This window comes from Scleropages formosus, chromosome 6 (genome assembly GCF_900964775.1).
Source record: "Scleropages formosus chromosome 6, fSclFor1.1, whole genome shotgun sequence".
Lineage (NCBI taxonomy): Eukaryota > Metazoa > Chordata > Actinopteri > Osteoglossiformes > Osteoglossidae > Scleropages > Scleropages formosus.
The window spans coordinates 5,452,094-5,464,977 of NC_041811.1; the positions used below are offsets into that span (position 1 = coordinate 5,452,094).

Here is a 12,884-nt window from a genome sequence, read left to right on the forward strand (position 1 = left end):
CACTCAGAGCACTCTCCTTTCCTACCTTCCTTTAGGGTGCAGTTGCAGCAGCCTTCAGGATGCAACCTGCAGTCTAGATTACATGTTTGAATTGCTTGTATTTTTTTTTTTTTTTTTTATGTGCCATTTAGCATTTAGATATGTTTTATTGATCCCACAAGGGAAATTGTTACAGCAGCAGAATACAAGTCTGAAAATACTTGCAATATAAAAACAAGTGGAAAAATACAAGATAAAAATATGTACAATTATATATACAGTTGGAGGAATAGTAAATAAGTATATTTAAATAAATAAAACAGTATGTAGTGCAACAATATATAGTGCAAGTTGTGCAGAATGGTAATATAATCATTATGAAGTAGAATCAATTTAAGTCACTCTGGATAAAGGTGCTGGCTAAATAATACATGCTTATTGCTGTATGTCACCTCAGAGGAGCATCTGCTAAATATGCCTACGTACAGGTGTCCTTGACTTACAAAAAGTTAGGTTTCTATGCTACATTACTTGTATGGCTTTACCAATTCATACACCCTGGGAATTTTTCCTGTATCAGTTCAGGGTAAGCACCTTGATCAAGGGTACTACAGTTGGAGCAAGGATTTAAACCTAGGTTCTTGGGAGTGCAAGATGGCAGCTCTAACCGCTACGCCACCTGCCACTTGTTACAGCTCCTTAGGGAATCTTATACCCTTTTTCATACAGGTAACTTATTCAGTACATCACCTTTTTTAGGCAGTACGCAGCCAATTTACTTTTGCAACTTCTATACTTCAGAACGGTCTTGCTACTTGTAACACATTGTGGAACGGAGGTACACACTTGGTGTCTCAGACCCAAAAAGTTGTCATCCCCTAGTGGGGTTAACTGACTTTTCTTCCACTCTAACATAGTCACACTTCTGACAAAACAAAACTAGCTATCACTACCTTCTTTCTTTCAGATTGACAGCTTCAGCCATTCACAACCATTGGTATATGTAATATATATAATGTTGCTCACAGTTGAAATGCCAGATACAGTGCTGTTAGTATCAGTTCATCTTGTTGACACTTTTCTCCAGGGTGACTTATAGTTTTACATCATAAACACACACACACACTGTCTGAAACCGCTTGTCCCGAGCGGGGTCGTGGCGAGCCAGAGCCTAACCTGGCAACACAGGGCGCAAGGCTGGAGGGGGAGGGGACACATCCGGGACGGGACGCCAGTCCGTCACAAGGCACCCCAAGCAGGACTTGAACCCCAGACCTACCAAAGAGCAGAACCCAGCCAAACCCACTGCGCCATCACGCCCCCATCATAAACATTAGTGAGCAAAATTATGAAAATGTCACTGTCCAATGTACCAGGTGTTTCACGTGTGCTTCTGGGAGGGATTCCGTAACTTTGTGACCCTGCAGTGGACAGACGGTTGTAGGTAGAAATTAAAATATAACAATGAAAGACTAGGTGCAAATAATTTGTTACAATTATAAAATATGGTGGTTTTGTCATTGACCTGCATAAAAAACTTTTACCCTAGTTTTCTATTAAATTATTTTTAGTACAGAAAATGATTTATTTTTGTTTATTTTTACCCTCCCTCAAAATTAATATCCAGTTTACTCAATGGAAATTTGCCTAACAGCGATCAAATGACCCCATTGCTGAGGGGTGGGTCTACATGTTAATGGGTTCAACTCCCTAACCCTACCCCACCAGGTGAGAGGAAGTCATGTGCTGACTTTTTTTTTTTTTGGGTTTCCTGGTACAGGACAGTGTGGAGCACTGCATAATAGGGGTGACCATCCTCTCTCAGCTGACCAATGAGATTAATCAAGTAAGTCCCTTGGTGCACGCAAGTGAAGTAAGTGTCCTCCTCATTCTCTTCAGTGCTCCTCCTGTGTGTGAGCTATGTGTGTGAGCGCTTTGGGCTTGCGCTGCGCTTCTTGGCAGGTAAGCCTCCCTTCCCCCTCTTTTGTAATCACCTTGTAGAAGGGGGCGGATCTCAAACCTTGGTAGAGTGCAGGTTCAAGCTCGGGAAGAGGCGGAATGAGCTTTATTCACATGTGAGCTGGGATGTGTAACTTTCCCCGCAAAAGCAGTTTCTTCCCCCCCCCCCCCTTCTTTTTTCTTTAAAAAGAACATTGCTCAGTGCTTTTAATTTCTTTGCTGATGTAATGCAGATTTGCACTTCGGTGTGTTAACATCTCATCTGATCCCCCCCCCGAAATGTGTACAGACTGGGGAAGTTTGCACATCCTCTTGGTGGGTGAGTGGTTGTGTCAATGGGAACGAAAGCCTTAATTCCTTACTAATTTTGCCAAGCATATAGCAACTAGGCAGAGTTGTACAGTTTGCTTTGCTGTTCAGTCTCAGCCTCTTATCTTTTTTTTAAAAAAAAAAGAAAAATACACAACAGATTCTGGTGTCACTGTCCCACTTGTACTGTACCTGCACGGTCAATCAGGACATCCTCATCCCATAGATATTAGGGTTGAGCAGTAAACTGGCCTCACATTACAAATGGTTGAGCTATGAATTTTCAAATTAACCATTTTTGTTAATTTGTTTTTAAAATTTGGGACCAGGCAAACATTTGTGTCAGTAAAGAACACCCAGACAGGAACAATGTGGGAGGGAATTATTCAGCTCACATTCAGTGTTTACAGTTCATGTCTGGGGATCCTAAGAGTCGGTGGTCAATAACAAGATGAAGAATGTTGCTTGTGTTTATGGGATGATTGGGTCAATACTTGATATTGAATAGGTGTTGGCATATTTTTATTTTCAGTAATTTTTAAATTAGTTTTAATGTAGCTCGATTTTAATGACATTTAAATGAAATATTTTTTATTGGTGTATTTATTACAAAACCTATTCTGTGGAAAACTTACATTTATTTTAACTGACTCTCCAAATCAACTTACAATGTTCAGCTACTTGTTAATTACCCTGTTTGTAAAGCTAAGGTAATTTTTTTACAGAAGCAATTTAGGGTTAGTACTTTGCTCTAGGGTACCACACCTGGAGGTGGGACTTGAACCTGCAATCTTTGGAGCCGCAGCAACTATAAACCACTACACTACCAGCTGCCCCAGTGTATTACAATGTCTGTATTAAGCTTTAATTGGTTGTGACTTTGTGTTACAAGTGACTTTGTACTTGAAAACAAATAGAGCTACAAATTAATTTCTAGTCTTTTGTTCATAAGTTGAGGACCCCAGTGTATTTTTATTTAAGCTGATTCCTACAGATTGTTTATGGTTTGAAAGCTGTTCAGGCACTGGTCCTACTGAACAGGCGAAGTTTGACGCTGTGCTGGGTCCACCCAATTTATGCAGTATGACTATATTTTTGTCATCTCATTAAGTTAAGCTCAGCAAAATTCTTCACAGTTGAATTTTCAATGCACAATGAAAAACCAAAACAAAATTCAACTTCCACATTATCAGAACTCTGACATGTCAACAAATACTTAAATAAGCTGGTGCTTTCCTAGAAACACTGTCTGTGGGATTTGATGTGAGGAAAATTTCACACTCAACCGCTTTGTGCTCATCACAGTTAAAAAGTCATGGCAGCTTGGGCAGCTCCTCACTGGATAACGGCTGATGGGCGAGCTCTTACACTGTGTCTGTGTGGGGTGGCAGCTTTGCAGTACAGTGCTCTATTTTAACACTCGTGTCTTACTGGCAAGCTATAGTGGCTGTGATAACTACTGTGCTCAGTGTTACCTTTACTATACGTCAGATTTATTTTGATTAATTTAAATTTCAGTTTGTGTTCATAGGCCCATTTCAATGCAAGCATAGCGTGGCTAAATATTACCAAAATGTGAATTTAAAGGTTGATTTGAATGTACTTATTTGCATGTATTTTGGCAATTTATCTCAATCTATATGAAAAATGATGTGGTTGGAGAGGAACAATGCCTCGTGTTGTGCTATTTAAATATTGAGTCAGTTCCACCCTGCCGACAGTGGGTATGGATTCGCTGTCAAGGTTCTGTGCTGACAGCAGTGCGCCCCCTGCAGGCTAGAGCTGAACACAAGTGGCATAGGAGCTGTGTTTCTGGTAGGTTGTTGACTTGCATCCCTTGAGACTGTCGTGTCTCCCTGCAGGCAGACACCACACACCCCTTAACGAAGCACAGGAAGATTGCATCCTCGTTCCGGGACACATCACTGTTCGACATTTTCACGCTCTCTTGCAACTTGCTCAAACAGGTGAGGTTCATACGGGTGCAGAATGCTTATGGTTAAATCTCTGTATGTTGCTTGGGGAACAGTAGATGTCATTTTTACTTTTTGACTAAGGTTTTACTCAGTTATACATGTGGATATTTTGACTGAACAGCTTAGTTAAAGGGTACTATAGCATTGCTGCTGCAGGGACTTGAGCAAGTAATGCCTTTACAAGGTCTTGTTGCTGTGTTTCTGATCCATCACATTGGATGGAGGGAGGCTTTGTGATTGGTGTGTGTGTGTGTGTCACACTCAAGGTTCTGACTCTGCTTGTAACCCTGCCTCCCAGGCCTCAGGTAAGAACCTGAACCTGAACGATGAAGGTCAGCATGGTCTTCTCATGCAGCTGCTCAAGCTAGCCCACAACTGCCTCAACTTTGACTTCATCGGCACTTCTACGGACGAGTCCTCTGACGATCTGTGCACCGTTCAGATCCCCACCAGCTGGAGATCAGGTGAGGGGTAGGGAGAGGGTGGGGTCGTCTTCCTTCCTTCCTTCCATCCTTTAATCTGTCTATCAGTTTTGGATTTTTCCCCAGCCTCTGTTCAGCTACAAGGATATCAGGTATGGAAGGTCAGGTCTTTATCATACAATGACCCAGTCAGTGGTCAGATGTACTGTATTTGTAATGGTGGAGCAGGCTGAAGGAGAGGCTTTGCATGTTCAGGAACATGGCAGTGATGGTGTGTGAGTCAGTGCCATAACATCCTAACATGGATCTCCCCTCTGCTTGCAGCGTTCCTGGACTCCTCCACATTGCAGCTCTTCTTTGATTTATATCATTCCATCCCTCCGTCCCTCTCTCCCCTGGTAAGTGACCACCCTTTGTCTTTTCCAGGTAACTTTATATGTACATTTATTTATTGAAAGCTTTTCTCAGACAACATAACTCAGAGAAAATGGTGCATTTCATCAACATACAGACACACAATTGTTAAAATACCATCACTTAGTCCAATAGCAATGTTTAACCAGCATATATTGCGTGTGTGTGCACGCGTGCGCATATATAAATCTTTTTTTTGTGAAAGTTCATGGAGTAGAAACGAGATCCAGAAATAAATGAGCTTGAAACAAATATGTTTCGAGACCCTTCTTAAAGATTGAGAGGGCTTCACTAATTTTGGGTGACAGAGAGCTCACTTCAACATATTTGAGGCAGAAGTGAGAAGCTTCAGGGTTTTTGATTTTGGACCTGTTGTGCATGGTGTAACAGTCTGGCTGGAGCATAGCAACTGATAAGGTCCTGTAAGTATCGGGAACAAGATCCACTGATGGTGTTATATGCCATAGTCAAGGTGTTGAACTTGATACAGGTAGGTACAGGAACCTAATGGAGAGGGACAAAAAGGGGAGATCAAACACAGCATAGCAATATTTTATAATACCTCTTAAAAACAAATAAAAAGAACACTAACTTCAACAAAACACTACCCTGCTGGCTGACAGATACCTGGTCAGAGCCATCCTCCAATCACCTTAGAGGGTGGAGCAACAATTCAGTTGTCGTCCTAGTTTTGAGCACTTCCTGTCAATTAATTGACAGTGTTAAATGGATCTAATGGTACTGTCCATGATCTAAAAGAATCAGAGAAGGTGAGCAATGCCCTGCAGCTGAGCTTGTCAAACTTATTCTTAATGTTCCAATTCCATTTTAAAACTTTCAAACAGCCTTTATTTTCACAAGTCACAGAATAAGACTCAGCTGTACCAAGGATTCAGGATTGAGTGTTTAGGAATACACTGCCTGCTGGAACAGACAAAGATTTGGACTCAGGACTGCATTAATTCAACTCGCCTCCATAATGTTTTTTTGCCTGTGTCTGGTGTTCCTGAATATTATTGCTCAATAGCAAGGTTAATAATGTTGCACGTGTTTATGAACTAAAGTAGGCTAATTTCTCCTTCTACTCCCCACCCCCCAAGCCCCAATTGAAAATGAAACAAATTCGAAAGTTTTGCCCAGTGCAGCAGATTTGTGTTGTGAGGAAATTGACTCTTTTGTACACTTCTCAAACTTCCACAAATATGAATATTAGCACATTTCTTTCTTTGTCTTTGAGTTTCAGGTTTTGGCTCCTCTATAATACCCTATTTAGTCATTTAATACAAGTAATGTTTGCTTCAATGAGTTATGTAACTAAAACTTGTTTACTCTGTTTCTGCTCCCTCAGGTCCTGTCTTGCTTGGTACAAATAGCATCTGTACGACGATCACTCTTCAACAACGCTGAAAGGGCAAAGTTCCTCTCCCATCTGGTGGATGGGGTGAAGAGGATTTTGGAAAACCCACAGGTACTTCAAGGAGCTCTGAAACCTTGAGGTCCAGTTGCTTCTTAACCTGTTTGTTTTTATTGGGGTGTGTGTATATTTAGGGATCTACAGTTTGTGGGGTGTTTTTTTAAAAACAACTCTGGGGGCAAGCAGAGGAATAATATACCAAAAGTCCGTTTCGAAGGTACCAAAATTGGGTTTGATTTGTTCACTCTATGAAACGGTTTGTTAGCAAAATATCCTTGTAAAAGAATTGTGTTCAAATGTAAAGTTTGTCAGCAACATTTCCAGTTTGGAATTCAGTGTTGATTGTATACTATGTTTGTTCCAGAGCTTGTCAGACCCAAACAATTACCACGAGTTCTGTCGACTGCTGGCCAGACTGAAGAGTAACTATCAATTGGGTGAACTGGTTAAGGTGGAAAACTATCCAGAGGTCATAAGGCTCATAGCAAACTTCACCGTTACCAGTTTACAGGTGAGTGTGCGAGTCCAGGTTTTGGCTTCCTGGATGCTACCTGGCTGATCACTCATTAGCATCATTTAGTCAGAAATGTGTAATCTGATCATCTTTGAACTTTGAAGTTTCGTTCTTGCTTTCGCTTTCGTCTGTCTTGTGCCGTTGCTTGTCCAAGAATTTTACTTTGTGTCACAACATAAATGTTTCTCGCTTGTCCCTCTTTAATCATGGCTACAGGTCGTAAAAACTACAAAAGAGAACCAGAGTCCCATTCTATTATTCCTAACTGTGGTATTCAGGTGGCTAGGCTTGCTCTAAACACTTTTTTTTTTTTTTTTTTTTTTTTTTAAAAAAGAAAATGCTTCAGATCCTGCAAGACACTCAGCTAGCATTATCGAGAGGGCACCAAGAGGCAGGGATTGGGATATTCTTAACAATTATAGTCAAATCCCCTGTTTCATTTTGTGTAGCTGCAAATGAAAGTGTAACAAAGGTGTGTCAAGCCCAGTTTTTCTTAACTGGTAGGCTTATTCTGTGGCTCCTGCTGCTAATGGGCAATGCTGTTCCTTTCCCCCAGCACTGGGAGTTTGCCCCCAACAGTGTGCACTACCTGCTCAGTCTGTGGCAGCGGCTGGCTGCTTCTGTGCCCTACGTGAAGGCCACGGAGCCCCACCTGCTGGAGACTTATACACCAGAGGTGACCAAGGCCTACATCACCTCGCGCCTGGAGTCCGTCCATATCATCCTCAGGTAGGCTGGCGTTCCTGGAGACCCTTTTGCTTGTACTTTCAAGAATGGCTCAAGTTCAAACCTGACCCCAAAGCTGTTAATTTCTTCTGCTGTGTTTAAAGCCCACTCCATCACTTGGATTTAACTCTAATAGCTCCTTAAAGGGGTTTGTTATACAGTCATGTAGATAAAGTAAGTACACCCCATAGAAAATTTTCCCTTTTTTCACCAAATTTGGACATGCAGACATTCATCTTCATTTAATCACTGCCTGTATAGGTGATATACTTGAACAAATGACACATCAGACTCGCATGAGAGTCCTTTTATAATTTAAACAAAGATTTGTTATGTGGAAGTACACCCCTACATTCATCACAACTTCAAATGCACAAAATTAGAATCAGGTGTACCAGATGAGGTGCCAATAATTAGAACATTAAGGAGTATCCAGGAGAAGTTGGTGTTGTTTAAACCTCAGATTTCTAGTGTGTGGTTTGCTCTTTGTTACTGAATTATGTGGTGTCGTCATGTCTCAGTCAAAGGAGCTCTCTAAGGCCTTCAGAAAGAATATCATGGGTGCCTATGAGTCTGACTAGGGATCTAATAGTCTCTAAATTATAAAATCAATCATTCCACCATGCGGAAAATAATCTACAAATGAAAAAGATTTGAAACAACCACCAATTTGTCTAGGACAGGCCAGCCCAGCAAATTCAGCTTAAGAGCAGATGGTAAGATGCTTAAAGAAATCTCCAGGAACCCTCAAATTTCATCCCAAGATCTGCAGGTAACTCTTGAAATTGTTGGTGTCAACGTGCATGCATCTACCATCAGAAAAAGATTGCACAATTTGATCTGCATGGAAGGTGTGCCTTTATTGTCCAAAAACAACATCAAGGCAAGACTAAAGTTTGCCAATGAACACCTAAGCAAAGACCAGGCTTGTGGAACAGTGTGCTCTGGACAGATCAAAGATGGAGTTGTTTGGCCCCAGTACCAGAAGATATGTTTGGTACACACCAAAGACAGCATTTGAGGAGAAGGACTTCATACCAACTATAAAGCATGTTGGTGGAAATGTTACGGTTTGGCGTTGCTTTGCTGCCTCAGGGTCTGGTCGACTTGCGATCATAGATTCAACTATGAATTCTGCATCATATCAGAGAGTGCTTGTAGGAAATGTGAAGCCATCTGTCCAAAACTTGAAGCTGAACCAGTGGTGGACCTTTCTGCAGGATAATGATCCTAAGCATACCAGTACAGCTACCAAGGAATACCTCAAAAAGAAGTGGAGGATTATGGAATGGCCTTGTCAAAGCCCAGATTTGAATCTCATTGAAATGTTGTGGAGGGAATCTGAAATGGGCTGTATGTGCAAAAAGACCCTCAAACATCTTACAGTTCAAAGAATTCTGCAAGGAGAAGTGGTAAATTTCATCAAGTTGATTCTAAAGACTTGTATACAGTTGTACAAAATGGCTACAGGAAGTTATTTCTGCTAAAGGGGGCAATACCAGCTTCTGAGACCTGAGGTGAACTTTAATTATTCCATATAGGAATATTACATCAGTTAAGTTTTTTTTTTCGTTGAATAAATTATTGAAAATTTCCATTGTTTTTGATCATATCCCCTTTATCTACAGAAACTGTTTAAATGAAGATCCAATGTGTGCATGTCCAAATATTTTGAAAAAGACAGTTTTCCATGGGGCGGGTGTACTTTTTCCACATACCTGTAGCTGTTCACGTGCTCTTTTTATTTTACATGCAGATTGGTGTGATCTGTATTTCCATTAACCCTCTCACTGGTCCTTTTTGCGGCTGATAGGGATGGCCTGGAGGATCCCCTAGATGACACAGGGCTGGTTCAGCAACAGCTGGACCAGCTGTCCACCATCGGTCGTTGTGAATACGAAAAGACCTGTGCCTTGCTGGTGCAGCTCTTTGACCAGTCAGCGCAGTCCTACCAGGAGCTGCTGCAGTCTACTAACTCTAGTGCCATGGACATTGCAGTTCAGGAAGGTTAGACTTATGTGCTCTTGGTCATCCTGGTGGATCTAGTTCTTTAGTAGATTTGGGTAGTAAATTAATGTGGCTTTCTCTTTCTGCTCAGGCCGACTGACGTGGCTAGTGTACATCATTGGGGCAGTGATCGGTGGTAGGGTGTCTTTTGCCAGTACAGATGAGCAAGATGCAATGGATGGGGAGCTAGTGTGTCGGCAAGTATCCATTTACAATGAAGTAAATTTTTTTCCCCTGTTATAGTCCCTTGTTAACCAGTTTATTTATCCTTAACTTTAATTGGTCCAAATGTTTGTTTAGACAGTGTGTAGCATTAGGTCTCAAAAAAAGTAAACTGAGATCCCATTTGAAAATTGCACCAAGGAGCTATGTAAGAAAGACAAACACTGCATTGTGGGAACAATGTACCCACACTCTATTGCATTCTGACACTCTATAGTCATGCTTGCATGCTCACATGTTTCTTTGCATCCTCTTTTTTTGGCACTGTTTTGTGCTATAATTTTCTATTAAGTCAACTTCAAATGTGACACTGCTGTATTTCTGGAAAAAAAAATGAAATGCAACATTTAGGGTCATTTTTAGGCAAACTTCAGATCGACTTGGAACAAATTCAGATTTTTCCTCATAATAAATAATAGATTTTGTGACCAACATCTGGTATTTTGCCATTGCCCTTTTTCATGAACAAATTTGGACCAGATAAAGGGGAATAAGTGTATCTAGCATAATGCAGCCTCTTCATCCTTAGTGCACCCATAACTGGCAGTTGCATGCATCAGTTAATTTCTGAAAACCATCTACATAGTTTGAATTTATGCATCCCAGTTGTGCTTCCACTATGCTTGTCAAAATAGCTAAAGTACACAGCTTCTTGAATCCCAATGGTCTTTGTAAATATGGGCAGCTGGTAGTGTAGTGGCTTGAGCTGCTGCCTTTGCATCCAAAGGTCACAGGTTTGAGTCTAACCTCCTCCTGTAGTATCCCCGAGTAAGGTACTTGCCCTAAATTGCTCCAGTAAAATTACCCAGCTGTATAAATAAGTAAATAACTGTAAGTAGCTTAACACTAAGCCACTTTGGAGAAAAACATCAGCGTAAAGGAATAAATGTAAATGCCATTTGGTTTACAGGGTGCTCCAGCTGATGAATCTCACTGACTCGCGGCTGGCCCAAGCGGGCAATGAGAAGTTGGAGTTGGCTATGCTGAGCTTCTTTGAGCAGTTCCGTAAAATCTACATCGGCGACCAGGTGCAGAAGTCCTCCAAGGTAAGAAGGTGTCAAGCAAAGAGTCATGTATCTGGTGGGGAAACACCTTGGTCTTTTACTGTTTGCCAAAACCTAAATTAAATGGGTTCTTTTTTTTGCTGCCCAGAGACTCCAAAATGTGTACAGCCCCAGATAAGTGGCATAACATTAGCTGAGCATAGCAGCTCTGCATCTCTCCACTTGTGATTGTTTGATTGGGTCTTCGCTTTCTCCTTGCTCACCCTCAATGTCTGCTTTCTAGTCGGTTTGCTGTAGCTAGCACTGAAGTTGCCTTGGTACAAAAAAAAGCTTTGGGGTACTTAAAGTATAAATTGCATTATTATTTATAGCTTGACTAACTTTCTTCCAAGACCATTATCTGTAATGTGTGTGCATTTTACTGGAGCAGTCCAGTATCAGTACATAACTTCACTGTCCAATAAAATGGCTCCTTCAGGAACTTGAACAAGGAACCTTCATTTTACATGTTGTCCCAGTTCCCTTCTTTAGCAACCAGATCTTTGTAGAACCTGAGTCACTGGTTTTTAGAAGTTTTTTTTTTTTTCCCAGATTTCTCATCCTCATGGTATCTGTTCAAAACTCTGTGTTGTTGAGTCCTACTGTACCATAGGCCACAGAGTTGCTTTGGAGATTTGAAACAGCAGGGCAAACATGCAAATGCATTTTTTCACCTCCATATGCTCTACTTTGATCAAAACCTTTTTAATTGTGGTCATTTCAATAAAAATTTATGGCACAGGTGAATTTACAGGAGTACATTCTTCACTTCAGTCCTGTTTACATAGCTACTATTTGTCAGGTTTTGAAGTTCTAAATTCTCCTTTTAAGGGGTTTGCTCTATACTGAATAAATAGACTGACCCATCCTAATTCATTCGAAGATTACACGCCTTTGTTGTAATGTAGATGGCTTCTCAAGCAGCAAACACAATTCGGACCAGAAGTGTGTGGTTTTTTTTTCTTCTTTCTCCCCCCCCTTCAACTCCAAAGTTGCTTAGCACAACATGTTTCTTATCTTCAGGTTACATTAAACTTAATTTAATACTTAAAATAGTCATCTCTGCATATTCCCTATTTACCACCTGTTGTTCACTGTTTCATCCCAAAATCATGTGCAGCATTCTTACTTATTCAGTATTGACACCAAGAAACACCAGACTTGAACTTTAAAAACTGGAAATGAGTTGAATTAAGGTGTTTCTACACTCCTGTTCTGTTTGAAGACACTTGATTGCCACCTCCTGGCTTTGAGGGTGAACACAAGTTGTTTCTCTACAGCTTTTTTTAGAACATAAGTGAAGAAAAGTGGAAAATAAACAAATGATTGTGTTTTTGAGAAATTGAAAGTTTTTAGCTGAGGAACCAGTATAATTGAGAATTAAGATGATCCTTCACCTGGTTGAAGGTACTGGCAGTATTGTTCAAATGTCTTAACCAAGCAGTAAATGTTTATTGATAAAATCATGTTTTGGTAATTACTGTTATCAGTATAAAGTGGAGTATTTTTGTTTGTCACACTGTCAGTTCTGTGGGAGCGCATTGATTGCTGGTCATGTGACTCTGCTTTGTTTATCCTCAGCTATACCGCCGTCTATCAGAGGTGCTGGGGCTCAATGACGAGACCATGGTGCTGAGTGTTTTCATTGGAAAGATGTATGTAGGGCCTGACCTCTCATTTCAGTGGTTGGTGGGGAGTGCTCGCAAATGTGACGGTAATGATGATGCACATTATGTTCTGGATCCAGAATTACAAACCTGAAGTACTGGGGACAATGTGAGCCCATCACATCCAAGACCCTGCAGCTCCTCAACGATCTCTCCATTGGATATCCTTTCCTAATGGATCACTTGTATTAGTATTTTTTTTTTTTTAAAATTCATTTACCTCACACTTCAG

The 12,884-nt window shown here is 40.8% G+C and overlaps 1 protein-coding gene across 2 annotated transcripts in view; it reads left to right on the plus strand.

The window, feature by feature from the left end:
* Positions 1–12,884, plus strand: part of xpo7 (exportin 7) — a 30,097-nt gene that overhangs the window by 9,115 nt on the left and 8,098 nt on the right. For both annotated transcript variants that reach the window (XM_018732950.2, XM_018732951.2), the window contains exons 5-16: positions 1,760–1,825; positions 4,110–4,214; positions 4,522–4,687; positions 4,970–5,043; positions 6,408–6,527; positions 6,838–6,984; positions 7,544–7,716; positions 9,527–9,720; positions 9,812–9,917; positions 10,853–10,988; positions 12,567–12,640; positions 12,733–12,813. In XM_018732950.2, coding sequence (XP_018588466.1) covers positions 1,760–1,825; positions 4,110–4,214; positions 4,522–4,687; positions 4,970–5,043; positions 6,408–6,527; positions 6,838–6,984; positions 7,544–7,716; positions 9,527–9,720; positions 9,812–9,917; positions 10,853–10,988; positions 12,567–12,640; positions 12,733–12,813 — 1,442 coding nt within the window. The remainder of the gene's footprint in view (positions 1–1,759; positions 1,826–4,109; positions 4,215–4,521; positions 4,688–4,969; positions 5,044–6,407; positions 6,528–6,837; positions 6,985–7,543; positions 7,717–9,526; positions 9,721–9,811; positions 9,918–10,852; positions 10,989–12,566; positions 12,641–12,732; positions 12,814–12,884) is intronic.